Source organism: Crocuta crocuta, unplaced genomic scaffold (assembly GCF_008692635.1).
Source record: "Crocuta crocuta isolate KB4526 unplaced genomic scaffold, BGI_CrCroc_1.0 scaffold217, whole genome shotgun sequence".
In the NCBI taxonomy this organism is placed as follows: Eukaryota; Metazoa; Chordata; class Mammalia; order Carnivora; family Hyaenidae; genus Crocuta; species Crocuta crocuta.
In genome coordinates this window covers 5,690,489-5,711,070 of record NW_027532208.1, presented here as the reverse complement: position 1 = coordinate 5,711,070, position 20,582 = coordinate 5,690,489, and the positions used below count along the sequence as shown (strand labels likewise).

The window sequence follows — 20,582 nt, the reverse complement described above, 5'->3', positions numbered from 1 at the left end:
TCTACCATCTGCCTGGACAAGTACAGCTAGGCACCTCCAGAGCCTCTGAGGTGAGTGGCCCAGGATGAGGCCCAGGCATCAGGAGTTTTACACAACCACCTCCCCCCCACCCCCCACCAACCCCAGATGATTCGGAAGTGCATTCAGGTTGAGACCGTGGACCCAGACGCCTGCATGCAATGTAACACTGGACAATCTGTACCACCACCTCCCACTACTGGGGACCAGTGACACTTCGGGGACTCACACTGCCTTTTAAAGAAAGGATGTCCCCTTGGATGTGAAATCCAGAACACGGCTCGTCCTTTTGGAGGAGAACCACTGGCTTGAACAATGAGATCGACCGTCACCTGTAAAAGATCTGGAACGGCCAGAAAGCGCCAATCCCTCCCAGGTGCCTGTGATGCCCAAAAGAACGACATGGTGACCGCCATGTGGGAACGTGGCCTGGATGGCTCCAGGCCCGGCGGACGCACCTCGGACACTGAGCCTCTACCGCTGTCTGTGCGCCTCTGGCACCCACTGCACGCTGGCGGCCCGAGCCACCAGGGGACCGACTTGCAAGGAGCCGAGACTCCCGGGGGCTAGAGGAAGGAAGCTCCTACTTGTCAGTTAAACAAAAGAATAATCCACAGCCCCCTTTGCAGTGTGTACTTTCACTGTCATCCAACAGCCCATTACCATGTCACAGCACAGCGCACCCTTCCATAGGTCACTTTGTTTAAAATGACATGGATAATGCACATGTCAGCAAGCTGACAGTCCTGGCCGTCCTTCAGAGATAAAAACCTCAAGGCGAGAGCCTGTTCTTATCTAGGGGACATGCATTGGTCTATCATCCAAGTCAGGCAGAACATGATTTCTCCAGAGAGCACTTTTTTCATTTCCTGATTTTAAGGAAATCAAATAAGCACCATTTGTCTTCATCTGAATATGCTTGACCTGCTCAAATGATGATGTCTCGCATTTTATAACAGGCTACATATGCTGAATTCAAATTAACGACAGTACAAGAGCCTTTAGATCTCTCTTGGAGGCTGGCAGCAGAGAAGGAGGGAACATTCTGGGCTTGTTGGGAAGATCCCAGCAAACACTAACTCCAGGTTTCTGAGTGAAATCCACAAGCACATAGGAGGTCAAAGGCAGAGAATGGGGCTCCAGAAAGCCAGCTCCACAGGACAGATCTGGAAACCGGGGAGGGGGCAACTTGCCCCGTCTCTCTGATGCCAAGCAATATAGAAACCGTGATATTCAGGTAACTATGAGGTTCATAAGGGAGGAATAAAAGTAGCAAGAAATTTGGTTGAGGGGTTGGGGCAGCTAGAAAGAAAGACCAAACCGACAAATAATAAATAATCCCTTGGCTTCAAGCGCAGAGAGTTCACTTTACCGGGTTGTGATCCAGTCTTCTTAAGGCTCAAAAACTGAGCTCCTATTCTTGATCCGTGTTGAACTGGATACACAGAGGCTGGTGGCCATCAGCCTCGAAACGGAGTATGTACCTGCATGAAGAACCACCCTCCCACCTGGCCATCCACTGCCCAGCCCTGCCCACCCCTCCCCCTCCCCCGTGAGGAGACCCCTAGAAACACACCATTTCTATCAAGAAGGTCAAAGCGTATAGCAAGGCGGAAAGAACAGAGACGTCAGTGAAAGAAACGAAGAAATGACATCATAAATGCAAGCTAGCAAGTTTAATGTTCCACTCAAGGATTCAGAAAGAAAAACCCGATGGCAGGTAAAACGGTTTCCTCTTTTAAAATCTGTAAAGTGAAACCTTGACGCCAATATAGCCAATATCAACGGGGGTGTTGAAAAAAAAGTGGGCCTCACAAATTGAGTACGTGATTTCTAATCACGGGAAATGCCACCGTGTGAATAAAGCTGGTGTCTGCAGGACAGAACAGGTGCGGTCACTATGAAGCTGGTAACCCACCGCTCTGTGACCGCGTGAACCACAGTGCTCGACTCTGCCCACAATGGGTGGGGGGGCTTACCTTCTCTTCCTGGTCACTGTCGCTGTCACACTGAAAAGAAAGACAAGAGAATAAAGGTTAGCGCAAAAATCGAGTAGGTTTTTGTTTTTGATACAGAAAAAAAAAGATAAATAAAGGCAATAGGAACTGCTGCCTAAGCGGTACAGAGTTTCTTCAGCTCAAACGATGACGAATAGAAGCAGAGGCGAAATGGACGTTGCCCTGTTGATTTCACTTGATGCCTGCACTCGGCGCTTCCTGTGGTGAGTCTGGCAGGGAGCAAGGTCGCAGTGGTGAGCGCCCCCACCACCCAGGAGAGGGGATGCCCGTCGAGGAGCCAATCGGGCCGCGGGATTAAGGGGAATCAAGATCATTCATTGGGATTCGCAGCAAATCAATATCCTAATGGAGACCTTCTACCTTCAGGTAATGTGAATGGTTGTATCTCTCCCAGTGCTTTTACACAGGAGAAGAGGTAAACCTCCGGACACCACATGCTCTCATTTGGACTTTGAAAGAAACAGAACATGGTGGGCAGAGCTCACCAGTTGGAATGGCTGCCTTCTCTGCGGCTCAGACGCTCAGAGAAAAGAGGGAATATTCTCTACAAAAGACACACCAATGAGAAGAAGAGGTCAGGGAAATAAATCAACAATCTGGGCAAAGAAATATGTTTTATGGCAGTGGATTCACATCATAGCTAACAGACCCCAAACTCCAACTGGTCAGCTAAGTCTGGGATATGCGAAGAACAAGAGTTAACTCAAAACTCTGGCTTCTTCATTAGATGTAAAGGGGGAAAAAATAAAACCCCGTTTTCTTTATAAACCAAGATTTGATTTTAAAAGAGGGGACGTATTTTGTCAGAGTAAATATGCAACAGATAAAAATACTCATTCATTCTCTCAACAGTCCCTGATAAGCACTGCTAAGCCAGACAGATATCCAACCGAGATGCAGGACTGGCTCTAAGGTAGCTTTCCGTTTAGCAGCAGAGGGAAGCAGAACACTAACGCTGAGCAGAGGCCTGGCGTGATGAGAGCTCTTTTCCATTAGAATGACTTCCCGCGGGACAGGGGGGAGACCATGTGCTGGGGTTCGGGAGAAGACATCGGTCGCAGGTGACCCGCTTGGCGACCGTCACAACACCGTCTGAAGCAGCATGACGCGTGGCTTAAAGAAGGGAGGAACAGATGGCACAGTAACCCTGAAGGAAGACCCAATTGGACGTGGTAATGCAGGGGTGTGAGAAGCAAGGGAGAGGGGATGAGTCGAGGATGATGCCAAGGGTTGAGTGTGGCCACCTGGACGTGGGGGCTGGTGTACTATGAACAGAAACAGAAAATAAATTGCTTGTACAGTGTCACTACTGGCTGGATACCTGCAGTCATTCACAATCCCCTTCTCCCTAGTCTGTAGCTTCTGACATTTTGAGATAAAAAAGCCAGAGTCTCCCATTTCCAACTCTCCTTGCAGCTAAGGGTGGTCATAACACACACTCTTGGCTGAGACTCGAGGAAATGTCTGCTGAAAAATTTTTTTTTCTCCTCAAAAAAGAAGAAAAGCAGGAAGCCCTTGCCTCTGAACACGACTGAATGAGGCTGTGATGTCCGGATCTGTGGCAGCCATCTTGCAAAAAGGAGGCAAAAAGCCCAAGTACAAAAACAAGAGGGTGGGGCCAAGAAAAGGCCCAGAACAATGGAGTCACTTGAGCCAACCTAAGAGCAGCTTGCCTCTGGACATTTTTGTTCAGGTAATAGTAAGTTACCCTATTGTTTAAAAACCGCCGTTAGAGTGTTTTCCATCAAAAGTAACAAAAACTCCATCCAAAGGGGCAGCTTGCTACTATAAGACACACATGGGGACTCCTTCCTCTCTGCAGCTTACATTCTCTCCTGTAGGTATTTAGGAAGGAACTCACAACACAAGCTTACAGACTGCAGGGCTCTCACATCTTCCACTGTCCTTGCTGGCTCCTCAATGCCATAGGGTTATCAGAGTTTTAGTGAGCATGCCATTTAACCAAGTACGACTGCACCGTGTTCCACCAGGCTGCCCAGCTCCTAAGGTCTAACCTTCCTTTTGCCTGATGAGCGATTTCTCTGTTCTGATAAGTCAAAAGGGGCGAGATGAAGACTCTGAAGGCCTAGACCAACAGACAGATGAGGTTCTGGTCTCCCAACGGTGTAATTTTTCTACTGCCTTTATTCACTTAGGCCTTCGTCGAGGTTCCTAAGTTATGGGCACGATTTCAAGAGTGACAAAGCATTATTCAGGAGGGACGTGGAGGAGAGAAGCGTCTCCTGCCAGGCAGACTCAGCTCCCCAGATGTTCCCAGCTCGCCTCGTGAGGCAATCGGTGACAGCTGACGGCTGTGGCATGGCACTTGCCCGTGTCCCCAAGGCCTGGCGTGCAGGGGGCAGAAGGAGTGGGAAGGCCGGAAAAGAACCGTCGCTGCCCATGCCCACCCCCACCCCCACCGATCCTGACGGCAGGATGTCCCTGGGAATGGTTACTTCTATCAAAGTGTTAAGCTTTCTGCTTTCCAACAGTCCAGTTCTAATTTCAAGGTCCACTTAATTCTGCATCGAGTAATTACTGATATACCCAGAAGCACCTTGTCTCCAGAGTTAAGCATATGGTGAAGAACTGAGACCTACTGGTATCCATTATGGAAGCAGCACGGATGCCAAGCCGATTAAAAATGCTCAGGCTCCCCACACAACATGCCGGGTGAGTGACAGCTCCTCGACACGGCCAGTCGCAGAGTCTGCCAAAACAGTCTCTGCTGCGCTGGGGCCCACATGGTGCGCTGAGAAAACAGTTCCATTTCTGGTATTAAATTCCCATACTGACCCGAGGACTTTGCCGTGAGCTCAGCAGGAGCGCACCATCCAATTTACAGCTCCGCTCTCCGGAGCCTCGAGTGCCAGCCCCTGGCAGAGACGAATGATGGTCAACCCCTCCAGCTCATAAATTATGCAAAGGCAATAAATGCACTCAGCAAACAGCGCCTAACGCTTGCCTAGCCTGGCTCCTGACACACTCTGTAAAAAGCCAGAAGTTCGACACATACAAGAGGTCTATTCCACTCATAAAGGGGGTTTGTTGACAGCCCCAGACGGAACGCGAGCCACAGTCCTAAGGACTCTTTCTGCTTCACTGGCAGCCGTTTATGGGCCGGCTTTATGAAAGGGAGAGGCTGTTTTATAGAGTCGGTGTGGGCAGAATTCATGGGCTGAAATTCACATTTAATACACTGTACGGCTTTCACACCCCAGGTTCAGTACGTTGTGGATTTGGGGCCAAATGATTCTTAGTCTTGAAAGGTTAAAAGAAGTGTCCGCTCCCCAATCCCTAGATGCCCACTCCAATTTACAAGAGTTCACGCCGAGCCACCTCCTGATTCAGGTGTATGTTCTGCATGAGGCTGGGAAACGGGAAAGGCATGTCGAATGCAGAAATGGGAGTCCCCGCTGATTTGACCATTTTAAGCATTTTGACACCAGGGTCCCGCACTGGTTTATTAGCAAACAGGTTGCACGCTAACGACCAGCTTGAGGGGACACAGTACTCTGCATGACCAGACTGTGAAGCCCTTTGTGAAAGACGGAAAATATTCTCCTCCATTTTAAAAGCGAGAAATGAAACGGAACAAGGAGGCCTTACGCCCCCAGATGGGGGAGAATTCTTGGTCACTGAGCCTTCAGACACACACGTGAGCCAAACCCACACAGACAAAAGAGGGAGACAGGAGCATGAAATCCAAGCCACATGTCTCAAAGGCAGAAGTCAGGAAGGGGCTAGTGCCTGAGCGCAGCGCAGCACTTCCGGCCACTGGAGCCTGGCCCCACTCAACTTCACCATCTGTTTCCTCTGGGTTCACAAATTAGAAGCCAGCCTTCTGGGGGCAACTCCTCCTTTCGCACCAAGTCCCACCCTTTAAACGCTACCACCCACCCACGCACTCACCCAGTATTTTCTCCTTGTACAAATTAGTGCATATTTTATTGAATAGGATTTAAAAATCACCCATGAACCTGTTGCCTATAGGTAAACAGCTAATACGCCTCTATAATTCCTTCCAGCCTTTCCTCCGTCCTTCCCATGCACATTTGAAGAAAGGAAAATGAATTCCTACTATTTGTACCCTTCTTTGTTTTCATATGATGTGTCAAATATTTTGTTCAATGAGTCAAATGGGCCCTGTCACATCACTCTTTTTTTTTTTTTAAGGCTGTGCTGCGGGGCACATGGGTGGCTCAGTCAGTTAAGCGTCCGACTCTTGATTTCGACTCGGGTTGTGATCTCGCAGTTTATGCGGTCGAGCCCCATGCTGACAGCACAGAGCCTGCTTGACATTCTCTCTCCCTCTCTCTCTCTCTGCCCTTACCCCATAAATAAGTAAATAAACCTAAAAATAAGTTTAAATATACATGTATATAAAGGCTGTGCTGCAATCCACTGTACGGATTGTAAATAACCTAGTAAGGAAATTCCCTAGTGCTGCTAACTGGATTGTTTCGACTGAACTTTCTGGCATTTTCCCCTTGTACACATTCACCAACACTGCTCTTCCCTCCTGTCTTCTCATGGCCCTTTCTTCTCTGCATATCCCTTAATGTCACTGTCCCCCCAGAGTTGAATCTGCAGTTATACTGTTTCTCTGTAGTTTCCTGGGGAGCCCTTAAAGAGTCCCCTGGTTCCGTCTACCATTTATATGTTGAGGCTAAAACATCTCTATGTCACCACTTGCCAGCTATGTGACTCTGGGAGAATCATTTCAACTTTCTGCATCTCAGTTTACTTATCTGTAAACTGTGGGTAAACAATAGCATTCCCCCCAAAGGAAGTTGAGAAGAGAATAAGTTAACACACGTAAACGGCTCAGACAATGCATGGTACAGAGTCAGCGTAGGCAATAAATGTTAACTGTTACTAAAGTATGTTTTTTGCTACATCCCCTTCCTGAAGCCCTGCAAACACCTCCGGCTTCAGCATCCACCTAAATCTGGACTCGCCCTCGTGTGTTTCCCCCAAATCTGCTCCCTGCCACTGTGTTCTTGGTAATGGTGTCGCCATGCAGTCTCAGTGAAGAGTCTGGACGCTTCGGCGGCAATGAAAACTCTCCACAGCGCCTCCTACTCAGGCACCCAGCCACCCCTCCAGCACAGTGCGTGTGAAGCTTTCTGTGGAGAAGGACCATTTGTTTTCGTTTTGTTTTTTTTAATTTCCAATACATTGTAGAATATAATAAAAAATAAATAGCTAGAAACATGAAAAAGAAAAGCAAAGATGTGTGTGGTGTGTGTTATTACTAGATTTAAGGGATTAGTCCACTGACTTGCTATGAAAGTTTCCAAATGCTTATTCTCAGCTGCCATGCTCATCTCCCAGTAGATAGCTAGCCGAGAACTCAGAGCGTGGCCTGGGTCAGTATCCACACTTGGGGTTGCACTATCTTCACACACCCCTCACCCTCACCACACTCAGGTGCTCGTGGTCACACCCTCAGGGCCTACTTTGCACTTTATCAATTCCCTCCGCCTAGAATTCTGGTTCTCCAAGTTTCTACCTAAAAATGTTGAATTTGCCTTTGCAAATCCAGTCTCCTCAGAATCTTCCAATACGAATGAGGAATTCTTAGAATTACAGTACTCTCCGTAGGTTTAATTGTTTCTGTCTCCACCTCTTACAAAATTGTATTTTTACTCTTTGCCCCAAGAGATGTCCCTACTAGAGAGCTGGGACAGTGGCACATGAAAGGGGCTCACGTGGATTAGCTCCCCCCATTCTCTCTGGAACTCTTCAAACAGGGGCTGATTCCAGGTTACATAAGCAAACTATGATTTTGAAAAAAACCCAAGTGATTCCAAAGAAAGGAGGTGTGGGAAATAACGACTAACTCAACTGCTTACTTCGGCAGGGTGTATGCTTGAACACAGGGGCAAGTGTTAAAATCATTAGCAGAGCCTAGAGTTGGGGCCCAGAAGGAAATACCCTCCATTAAAAGGCCCAGACAAGACATGATTATGATTTTATTGTACTTCCTCAAAAGCAAACATTTCTCATTTCCATTTGGAAATCTCAATATCTGTGTTTTAAGACGCTGATCCAAATCGAAATAAGTCAAGGTCTGCGACACCTCTCTGCCTCATTCGGAATGAAGGAACAAGATGGAATTCTAGGTACCTCGTGATGGAATGCATTCTTAAGCAGAAAGTGGCAATCATTGAATATATCACATACAATGACATTGAGGAGGGCATTGCTCTCTATTCTGCTCAATGGACCTTGCTGGAACAGTTATTTCGTATCTCAAATCCATTTATCATTGCCACCAAAGATGTCAGGGCTGAACACCATCACGGAACAAGTTATTTTATTCTTCTTTCTGCCTAAAGGAAATAAGAGGAAAATGAGGGAGAACCCCAACTTGTAAACTACAGCATCCAACGTCAAGTACAATTTAACTTTGCTAGTGACAAAACAAATCGATTTCCCTTTGGGGCAGGCGGTTTATCTAAGACTGTAAAGACATCCCTCACCTAAAAGCAATTTCAGAAGAAGCCACCTAGAGAAAACATGACACTTATTTTTTTATTTAAAGAAGTAAACTAGCAGCACAGTGACTAGAAACATGTCCCCCATCATCTTCCCATCTGCCCAATTCCTTGTACGTGCAAAAACATGGAGCTGTTTTGTGCCCCGTATGGTAACTCTGATGTTGTCTGTCTTCTATCACCCCACAAGACCCTCGTTTCACAATGTTTACACTGCCCTCCTATCGGCTTTGGGCTTTAAGTGAAATTTAAAGCTATTGGGGACCCTGATATAAAAAGCATATTTTAATTCTGAAAATGGTTTAAGGTATCCTTACTGATTGTAAAACGATGCCACTGGCCCTCTTCCCTTCTGTCTCAACAATAACTATACCCAATCGAATAAGATAGTTCTAAAAAAGCGAAAGCATAATCAAAAGATTTGTTTGCCGAACAGTAACTTAAAAGATGAGAATAAAGCTTCTGACAGTCACAAAAAGAGCACATGAGAAAATGAGGTAAGGTCTACCAATCTTTTAGCTGTTCAGGAGGTAGAAAGGAGAGCAAATCCTCAGAAGCTTCTGGAATTCTGTACTGGTGACCTGTTATTCCTAAGGGGAGTTCTCAGAACCTGGCATTTTTGCAAGTTCTCAGCTTGAATTGGCCAGGACTCAAACAGCCAACGTGATCTGAGGGGGCTAACGGAGCACTTCTTACTCCCCTCCATGGTCCCTCAGATGATCACACATTTTCATTCAACAAATATTCTGGCCACTCATTAGAAGTAGAAATACACAACCAGAACTCAAGTTGTCCAAATCTGAAGTTCTAAAGGGCACGACTTGATCTTCAACATTTTTTTTTGGGCCCTTTTTGTCACTTTGAAGGTAAACTTCATAAAACAATCTATATGCTGTAAATTTCTAGCTAGCTCATTAAAATATTGTTGGGCTTTTGGAAGTGGAAGAAGTGGATATTTCACAAATCTTTGGAGTTCAGCATTTTTTTCTCCCCTTTAGAAGAAAGGAAGTCACACTTTGCCAAGTATAAACATACATAAACCCCAAAGATGAAATTTACTTAAAACCCGGAGTCCGCAAGCCTCAGTGGTTGCCAAAAAGAGAAAAATGAGTTTCTTGTCCAAAGGTAAAACTGACAGTCTAGGGGCGGGTGATTTGTAAGCGATCTCTTTTAAGCTTAAGCAACAGATCCTTTGCCTCTTTGCTATTGATTTACTGATTCTAAGTCATCAATAGCATTAATCCGTACCTGCCTGGGGACCTATTACAAATGACTTTGAAGATGGTGTGAAGCAAGAGTTTATTATGAAACCACAGTATTACTACCAGGGAGACCTTCTCAGCTGTGTTATATTTGTGACCCTCTGTGCAATCTTCCCTTTCCAGATCACAGCTGCTTGCTCCTTTGGGTGGGGCCTGAGCCCCCTGGGTTTGCTTCCACTAAATCTTGGTTCTTTTCAGAGTCCTGCGTGAGCTAATAAAACCCAAATTTGCTGATGAGTAAAAAGGGAAAGCATGTTATGGGTTAAAATAATACAAGAGTCTATTTTTTCCGCTGTGTTGTGATCCATAGAAATCACCCTGAGCCTTTTCCCTTTCTTCTCTGCCTGGGAAGCCAATTGCTTTGATTGCAGTGATATGAGCTAGCTAAAATGACTTGCCCTTGCTTGTGAGGCAAATGGAACATGCTAATAGAACTTATCGCATTACCCGATGCAAAAGTGCCATAGCTCATTACTTTAAGATAAAAGGATATCATTGCAGACGGCAAGCAGAATTGACTTTCTGAGGCCCGGCTTGATGATGATTTAATCAACTGCTCTCTTTCACTTCTCATCTCTGCGCCTGTCGGTTTCACAGGTGCCGTTAAATGAGACACTCAGAAAGTGAGCGGAGGGAAAGAAATTGCTGTCATTACTTTTCAAGAAAGGAGGTATGCAAATTTTCGACAGAAAGATTGCGTTCATAATGGGCCTGGTAAAATACAAGGATCATGCTTGACAGGTGAGGGCAAGCCATTCGTATGTCCTTAAAGCGGAGCAACCGTCCTCTTTTAGAAATGTGCTCGGTAAGAGAAACTACAAATGAGAGAACAGGCGGGGCCGGGGCCCAGGCGGGGTAGAACCATATGGGGTTGGCCCAGATGGTCTAGGTTCTACAAAGGGGGAGGGAGCTTACAGTCTTGAGGAAGCCAAGGCCAGACGAGCAGATAACAAAGCCTGGAAGCTCCTAGTCTCAACCAAAATGGCAACAAGCTCTTGCAAAGCGCATCTTACTCTCTTTCACATAGAGCCGCGGGGCCAGTTTGCCTGGATTCAAATCTTGGCTCTACTACTTACACTCTGTAGGACCTCAGGCAAGTAGCTTAACCTTTCTGTGCCTCAGTTTCATTGTCTATCAAATGGGGCTATTGGCAGTATTGCCTCCCATGGTTGTTGAGAGCATTCACGTTCATAAATACACCATAATGAAACATTATGTATATACACACACACAAGCGTATGTATATATCGGTCTATATACATATATATGTATATCTCTCTATATATAACATTAAAAGGCATAGAAGAGTGCCTGAAACATAGAAAACACTCGACAGATGTCAGAGGTCATGCAGTCATTCATTCTTCAACAAAGACAGAGTATTTTTTTTTTTTAAGAGTATGTACTAGAAACCTACCTGGCTGTAGTTTCAATAGAACACAATTCTTCATTGATGTTATGTATAGAAGTCTTGCTCCTCAGAGCACTCTGGTTGTCCCTGGAAGCATCACAGGGCCTAGTGCAGCCTTAAGGGCCCTAAAAGATGCTCAACACCGATTTGATGATTGATGGATCCCCCTCCCTCACTCCTTTTACTCATTGTACATATCTGATACTACAGAGCACACACCCTTGGAATCTCCTCTTGGGGTAGGAAATTCCTCTCAAGCTGGGACCCTCAGGCGATCGCCGTGTGCCCTAGCCTGGGGAAGGAACAGACAGTCTGGCCTGAACCACCTTCAGGAAGGCACAGTGAATTTGAACAGATTAACCGATCAGGGTAGTATGAACAGAGATGTTTTTTTCATCCACTTCGCTTTCAATAGGTAATTGTTCTATTTTCTCCAACACTCAAAGTAAAAGCATCTTTCTTAAAGTGCCTGTGCCTCCGAGTTCTTTTCCCCTAGGTAACGAAGCTGCGGCAAACCATTCTTCCTTCCAACTCCCCCCCGCCCCCCCAGGTTGTGAGGTGCTGATTGTAGCTCCTGCTTCCATGCTAAGTGGCACCTACACGATTCAATTTTTTGCCAAAGGGACAACGTCCACCTCAGGCAAAGGGAGACAGAGAAGAGCAGCTCTGAGCTGCATCTTCTGGAAAAGGCTTCCTAAAGCCTGGTTCCTGAAGATGAAGTGAACTTCACATCATATCTCTGCAGCATGGCTCTTGCGGGGTTGGGGTTCTCCATAGGAACTCTCTCGGAGTACCTTTTCCCTGAGAATCGCCAGCCTACAGCCCAGCAGTCAGTAAAAGAGAATGTTCTGACAAAGGCCCTGGGGGGGAAGTGTTATGACCCCTTCGTTTTCAAGACGAGAAGTTAAGGCTTCTAAAGGCACAGGCGGTACTTGAACCCAGTTCTGTCCTCCAAAGTTCACGTTCCCGGCAAGTACGACCTAGTGTCGCTTGCTCTCTCACACTCTCTACAAAGAGACTACTTGAAAAACATCCTGATTAACTGCTGGGCTGTGGGTGGCGGCAGGGCGAAACGAAAAGAGGCTGAAATGACCATAAGAGACAGTAACTGAAGCCAGGCAGCCACATTTCTCCTCCACTACAGGTATGTCTCCTTGAAGAGGAGGACCTAGTACAGCATCTGGCTCAGGAAAGTGCTCATCAAATCTGAGGCTAACTAGGTTCAAATTCTGATTCCTCCAACTTAGCAGCCATGTGGTCTTGGGAAAGACACTTGACATCTTGAAGCCTACCTTTCTTTTTTTTCCAACCCGTAAATGGGAATGATATATACGTCACAGAATTTTTATTAGGATTAAATGAATTCAAACATTTGAAAGCAGCCAGAAAGAAATACTAATAGTTTTACTTTTTCTTTCTCTTTCATGAAAGAAATGCTATGTCATACAGAAATAACAGTAGTTATTTAAATGTTGGGTTTAATTTCTTTAAAAAAATTTTTTTTGTTTTTATTTTGAGAGACAGAGCACGAGTGGGGGGAGGGGAAGTGGGAGGGAGACAGAATTCAAAGCAGGCTCCAGGCTCTGAGCTGTCAGCACAGAGCCGATGCAGGGCTCGAATTCATAGACTATGAGATCATGACCTGAGCTGAAGTCAGACGCTTAACCGACTGAGCCACCCAGGCACCCCATTAATTTCTTTTTTTTAATGTTTATTTATTTTTCTGAGAGAGAGAGAGAGGGAGTGTATAAGTGCATGCTGGGGCTTGAACTCACGATCCCTGAGATCATGACCTGAGCTCAAGTCAGGCGCTTAACCAGCTGAGCCACCCAGGTGCTGCAGATTTAATTTCTTTATAATTTTACTGCCAGACAGGAAATCATATTCTGCAAGAATTTCTGCTTGTGAGGTATCTGTGTATCTATAATACACAGAGAGAGAGACAACAACCCAAATAGACAAACAGAAACTATCATTCCCTCTCAAAGTGGAATAACAAATGGTTTTACTTCACTGATAAAATACAGGCATGCCTTGGGAGATACTGTCGGCTTGGTTCCAGACTTCTGCCATAAGATGAATATCGAAATAAAGTGAGTCAGATGAAATTTTTGGTTCCCCAGTGATATAAGTTACATTTATACTACCCTGTAGTCTGGTACACGTGCAGTAGCACTGTGTCTAAAAAAACCCCAACATATACACCTTAGTTGATAAATACTTTATTGCTAAAAAATGTTAACCATCATTTGAGCTTTCAGTGAGTCATAATCTTCTTGCTGATGGAGGGTCTCACATCGGTGTTGACGGCTGCCGACTGATCAGGGTGGTGGCTGCTGAACGGTGGGGTGGCTGTGGCCATTTCGTATAAGGCAATAATGAAGTTGGTCCCATCAATGGACTCTTCCCATCACCAACGATTTCTCTGTAGCACAAGATGCTGTTGGATAGCATTTTACCCACAAGGGAACTTCATTTAAAAAGTCAATCCTCTCAAACCCTGTTGCTGTTTACTTGACTACATTTGAGGAATATTCTAAGTTCTTGGTTGTCATTTCAACAATCTTCAGAGAGTCTTCACCATGGGTAGATCCCACCTCAAGAAACCACTTTCTTTGCTCATCTGTAAGAAGTGACTCCTCTTCAAGTTGGGCCACGAAACTGCAACTTGAAGTCCCATCTGCAGGCCCCACTTCTGATCCCAGTTCTCCTTCTGTTTCCACCACATCTGCAGCTACTTCTTCCTGAAGTCCTGAAACCCTCAACGTCATCCACGAGGGTTGGAATCAACTCCTTCCAAACTGCCATTAGTGTTGGTATTTTGGCTTCTTCCTATAAGTCATGAATGCATCTAATGCCACTGAGAATGGTGAATCCTTTCCAGAGAGTTTTCAATTTACTTTGCCCAGATCACCAGAGAAGTCACTACCTATGGCAGCTACGGCCTTACAGAATGTATTTCTTAAACAAGAGGACTTGAAAGTTGAAATGACTCCTTGATTCATAGGGTGTAGAACGGACGTTGTGTTAGCAGGCATGAAAACATTAATCTCATTGTACATCTCCATCAGAGCTTTTGCGTGACCAGGTGCATTGTCAATGAGCAGTCATATTTTGAAAGGAATCTTATTTTCTGAGCAGTAGGTATCAACAGTGGGCTTAAAATATTCAGTAAACCATCTGTAAACCGATGTGCTGTCATCTATGCTTTGCTGTTCCATTTACAGAGCATGAGCAGAGTAGATTCAGCATAATCCTTCAGGGTCCTAAGATGTTTGTCATGGTAAATGAACACGGGCTTCAACTTAAAGTTACCAGCTGTGTTAGCCACTAATGAGAGAGTGGGCCTGTGCTTTGAAGCTCTGAAGTCAGGCACGGGCATCTCTTGTCTAGCTAAGCAAGTCCTCAACGGCATCTGAGAAGGCTACGTTGAAAGTCTATCATTTGGTGTAGCCATGCCTGCATTAACGATCTTAGCTACATCTTCTGGATGATTTGCTGCAGCTTCTCTATCAGCATTTGCTGCTCCACCTTGCACTTTTATGGTATGGAGATGGCCTCTCCTTAAGCCTCATGAACTAACCTCTGATAGCTTTAAACTTCTCTTATGCAGCTTCTTTACCTCTCCCATCCTTCACAGAATTAAAGAGAGTTAGGGGCTTGCTCTGGATTGGGCTCTGGCTTAAGGGGATGTTGTGGTTGGTTTGATCTTCTACCCAGACCATTCAAACTTTCCCCATGTCAGTGATCATTCATATGGTGCTTAGAATAGCACTTTTAATTTCTTTCAAGAACTTTTCCTTTGCGTTTGCAACCTGGCTAACTGGCCTCTTTAGTGCAAGAGGCCTAGGTTTTGGCCTATCTTGCCTTTAGACATGCTTTCTTCATGAAACGTAATCACCTGTAGCTTTTTATTTAAGTGAGAGACTCACAACTTTTCCTGAAACACTTAGAGGCCATTGTAGAGATGTTAACTGGCCTAATTTCAAAATCACTGTGTCTCAGAGTGTGGGGAGGCCCGAGGAGAGGGAGAGAGATGGGGGAACGACCAGTTAGCGGAGTAGTCAGAACACATGCAACCTATATCTATTAGGTTTGCTCTCTGATAGACTGTTTGTGGCACCCGCAAAACAATGACAATAGTGACATCACAGATCACTGACCACAAATCACCACTGCAAATGTAATAATAATGGGAGCACCTGGCTGGCTCTGTCAGAAGAGTGTGTGACTGTTGATCTCAGGGTTGTGAGTTCAAGCCCCACACTGGATGTAGAGATTACTTAAACAAACAACCCCCCCCAAATATAATAATAAATAATATGTTTGATATTCTGTGAGAATCACCAAAATACAGACAGAGAAATGAAGTGAGCAAATGGCGTTGGAAAAACGGCACCAGGAGACATGCTGCCACAAACCTTCAATGTATGTAAAACACGGTATCTGTAAAGCCAATAAAGTGAGGTGCAATAAAGTGAGGCATGGCTGTACCAAGAAGGAAATACATGTTAGAATTCAATTTTCTAAGTGTTCCTGTAGGTTCCTGATGCACATTTGTTTGGGTGGATTTGGTCTGGATTTATTCCAGAAACAGTAGCCAGTAACCTGTGTATTGGGACTGAAGTAAAGTGCAGAGATGTAGGGGCTGGGAGTCTAAACCTGTAGGTTATCCAGAGTGCTGTAACGATTTGTGGGCTTTGTCATTAGCAAGATGTTCATTTAAATTCAAGTTGGCAAAATAAATAAAGAGACAGATAGAATGGATATCAAAAATAACAGGTGATGATTGGTACAACTCGGAAGCCAGCCATTTTGGAATTTGCTCAGAGATTCTGACCAATTAGGATTAGAAGCTACTTGAATAGTCCTTTGCACAGAATTTATATATACACAAGGCCTACCTAAGGACTGATCTAACAAAATCAACCAACACAGTAACCTTGGGAAGAGATAAGGCTTCCTAGAGTATTAACACTGGTAATTGTGAACATGGGGATTAGCTGAGAGAATAGGACTTTAAAATGCCTGGCACTTGGTAAGTCACACTCAACAAACAGTCCAACAGGCTACTTCTACCCCTGGAAGTGCCTGTTCTCTCTCTTGATATGGAAGCTTCCTCTGACTTCACCCGCCAGAGGTCAGCTGCTAATTTCCAGCATCTTCAACCCTGTGGTCAGAGTTTGCTGATGTTCTGTTTTTCCCAAATCTGACACCTAAAAGGCACTCAAGGAATATACGTGAAAGAATGAATTCATAAATGTTAGCAAAATATATGAGGGAAGGAGTCTCATGGAAACTAATTGAGGAGTCAAGAAATGAGGGCATTTGTTATGATGAGCACAGGGTGTTGTATGTAAGTGATGAATCACTGAATTCTACTCCTGAAACCAATATTGTGCTGTATGTTAACTAAAATTTAAATTAAAAAAAAGGGGGGGGGAGAGAAATATATGGAGATGAGGAAGGGGGTGCTTGGGTGGCTCAGTTGGTTAAGCCTCTGACTTTGGCTCAGGTCATGATCTCACAGTTCATGGGTTTGAACCCCACGTCAAGCTCTGTGCTGACAGCTCAGAGCCTGGAGCCTGCTTCAGATTCTGTGTCTCCCTCTCTCTCTCTCTCTGCCCCTCCTCCACTTGTGCATGTATGCACGCACACTCTCTCTCTCCCCCTCTCTCTCTTTCAAAAATAAATGAATAATAATAAAAAAAAGAAATATACAGGGGTTGATGGAATGAATACCACGGTGTTTGGAAGTATGGGTGTCTGAGTGTGTGTACGAGAAAGACATGGAAGTAATTTCAAGTAAAAGGAAATTCCCTTAAGACAATCAGGAAAATCAAAATCCTAAAGTATTTCTTTTCACAACGGACTCACTTTAAGCCAACTGCAGCAACTGGAATTGAACAGGAGAAGGGAGAATGGTGCTCTCACGTTGACAGACATAATGGCCACATCAACTTCCCACCCATCAGACTTTCTGTTCTGTTTGTTTAAAATGCAAGACAGTGAACAGCGTAGCTAATGGAAACTGATCTCGCTTTCTTTCCCTACCACTTTTGCCCTCTTAGAATCCATCATATTCGTAACCGGCATTTTCAATTAAACTGTAGCTAACAACAGTCTTTATTTTAGGATGGCTTGAAAACCCTAGTCTTATAAATCATAAACAAGGAAGGGTAGGATTACTACAAATTGTCTGAAAGAAAATACAAATCGCCAAGATAAAAACACCCACTGGTCTGCCAGTCTTGAGTTTCCTGTTTTGACATAGTATATGCAGTAATTTGGTACCCGCAATCTCTTATTAGAAGATGAATGTGCTATTTTTCTGAACGCTGCAATTACAATAATTGAATTTAAAATGGGGATTGAGTTTCTCTATTTGGAGGAAAAGAATAATTGTGTATTTCTGATTAAAATCAAGGGGGCTGAAGAGAGGCTGTACAAATTCCAGCTTCGGTCTCCCTGAGTGACTCCTTATGAGGCCAGAGAAGAGAAACATTCAAAAGCCAAGAAATGGACCAGCACCTCAGGAGCAGACCCTGTCTTTGGCCTCGTTTGCTTTGTCTCCTGGCCTTTGGGCATGACACCCTCGTGACAGAGGCAATCAGGGCGCCAGGTCATTGTTACATTTTAAATGGCAGCCACGCTGGAGTTTCCCACTGTGTCAAAAATTAAGAGTTAAAATGCAAGAAAAACAAACATCTCTTGGTGCTGAAAATGCCCGACCCCTTTCAGGCTGCCAACATTTTGGAGTAGTCTTTATTTCTTCTTTGTAGGCCCTCTCCTGTGGGCGGGGGAAATATAATGGCAGAAAGAGCAGGGCGAAAAGGGAACTTATGTTATTTTCCCAAGGGCTCAGCTTCCTTTGTTTCTACCAAAAAAAATCACGTAAAAAGCCACCTTTAAGGTTCGGATGTAAGAAAGGAAAAAGGGATCGAGAAAGAATGCCCTCCCAATGCCTTTTAATTTTATATTTTGATGGTACCATTCAGTCTCCTGAAATCCCCATCAGTCCAAATGTGAAGGGGAAATGGAGTCTTCCAAGACCTCAGGAATATTCCTTAAAATATAGCTTCCTAGGGGCGCCTGGGTGGCTTAGTCAGTTGAGCGTCCGACTTTCGCTTAGGTCATGATCTCGCGGTTTGTGGTGTTCGAGCCCTGCGTCAGGCTCTGTGCTGACTGCCAGCTCGGAGCCTGGAGCCTGTTTCGGTCTGTGACTCCCTCTCTCTCTGACCCTCCCCTGCTCACGCTGTCTCTCTCTCTCTCTCCTAGAAATAAATAAAACATTAAAAAATATATATATAGCTTCCTAAAAAAGAGAACATTTTTTTTTCTTCCTAGCACAAAATGAGCCATGGGTTGTCCCTTTATGCCACTTACTTTTTTTTTTTTTTGTAAGTGGCTTTAATGGCATTATTGAGCTATAACGGACAGGAATACACTAGCCATATTTAAAAGGCACCATAGGATACATCTGTACACCTGTACACACCCACAAAACCGTCACCACACTCAGGACAGTGAACACATCCACAGCCCTCAAAAGTCTCCCCGTGCGCCTCTGCTAATCCCGCTCTGCCCTCCCCGCCCACACCACCCTCCCCCTGACCGATCTGCTTTCTGTCACTACAGATTCGTTTGTATATTTTCTAGAGTTTTATATAAATGGAATCATACAGTATGTGCGCTTTCTGTCTGGTTTCTATCATTCACTGCTTACTATTTGGACCCCTAATTAAAAGGGAGCCTCCGAGCTCTGGAGCAGAAAGCAGCCCGTAGAGGCCGCCGTGGCCAGGGTTTACCGTCATCCCCCCAGGAAGACGACCGATTACTGGGTCTTACTTTACTCTTACGCTTTATTAGGTACTTCAGTAATCAATAAGCACTTCTATGGCAGAGGGTTTATTTTGCTCTATAAATCCAAGGAGGAGAGAATGATATTAAGACACCAGTATGGATGAGCTCTGCTGCTCTGTAACACTATGAGGAGAACCGCAAGCACCAGATTTAAATCCAAGAAGGCTACAGAGCAGTCACAGCCCCCGGCTGGATGGCAGGGATCGTAAAAGACTCAGGCAAGATCTACGGCAATGCACTGGGAGCCAATGGGACTCTCAGAGCAAAAAAGTCCAACTGAACAGGCCCGCTGGTCGCCTACCCAGAAAAGAATTATAAGCACTGGCTTGAGCGGAATGTGAAGCACCCCTCTCAAAAATCCAATTTCTTAACAGAGCAAATAAAAAGGAGGTAGCGAGCAAAGGTTGATTGCAGGTGGACCGTGTAGAACGCTCGCTCATGTTGAGGATCGAAGCTACTCATAGTCATCTGGCAGTCCCAGGAGGCTCTTAATTCTCTCCCGGGCAACTCCTTGCCCCAGGGCTCTGCGGTAATCATCAGCAGAGCATCTTTTCCTCTAGCCTAGCCCTTGGAGACTCATCCTTCCTTTCAAGAGCAGAGAGGTCAATTCACACAAATGGCTAATAAACATGAAAAAAAAAGTGCTCAACTTCACTAATCATCAAAGAAATGCAGATAAAAAAAGGCTTTTTAAAAAATCTATCAAAGTTGGAAAAAACAATGTAAATGCAGATACGCAATCCTGGCGTGGTTGTGGTGAGGCAGACACTCATCCGCTTATGGAAGAATGTCTATTTTCTACAGGGAGGATGATTCTGTGATATGCATCAAGGACCTCAATATTTTTCGTACGAGTCAGCTCAGCTCTTCTCTGCCATATATATATCCAAAATGGAGCAAAAATGTCTATAGAAATTTGTTTACAAATTTTATCATGCAGTTAAGAAACAACCCAGTAGTACATTATATGGCTACTGTCAGTACCTAGGAAGAGCAAGGAAATATGCTATGATACACTTGAAATACCGTTGCCTTTTTTAACACTGTAACACCTTCCCACCCTCCCCACACCCTACTGTGTAGGTTTTAGAATTCCAATTTTACAGCCAGAAGGTGAGAATTGAAGACATTAAGTAAGTTGCCAAGAGTTACACCCTCGTAAGCAGCTCCAGGCATTTGAACCAACCTATTTCTAAATCTCTGTCCGATACAGTCCAATACAGGCTTCATGAACCTAAATATCCCCAAACTGGGGGACAGATCGAATTGTCAGTATCATGTTCACCTATAAAAATAATGTTCCTAAGGAATGTCATTAAAATGGAGAACTGATCTTGGTCATAGGGAAGTTACAACAAAATCCTTAAAGAGATCTTGGGTGAGTTACATCCTCTTTCAGGTTGAGTGTCTTCTTCTCATCAATGAAACAGGGATAATAGTAGCCACCTCTCCGGATGGAAGGAAATAATCCACAAAAGAGCTACTTTTATTGTAACTACTACAATTG

At 44.8% G+C, this 20,582-nt stretch overlaps 1 protein-coding gene across 1 annotated transcript in view; it reads right to left on the bottom strand.

Annotated features, from left to right (window-relative positions):
- AUTS2 (activator of transcription and developmental regulator AUTS2) overlaps window positions 1-20,582 on the bottom strand; it is a 1,129,625-nt gene that overhangs the window by 321,666 nt on the left and 787,377 nt on the right. Inside the window, exon 6 of the mRNA XM_077777870.1 lies at window positions 1,998-2,027. Within this exon, the coding sequence (XP_077633996.1) occupies window positions 1,998-2,027 (30 nt within the window). The remainder of the gene's footprint in view (window positions 1-1,997; window positions 2,028-20,582) is intronic.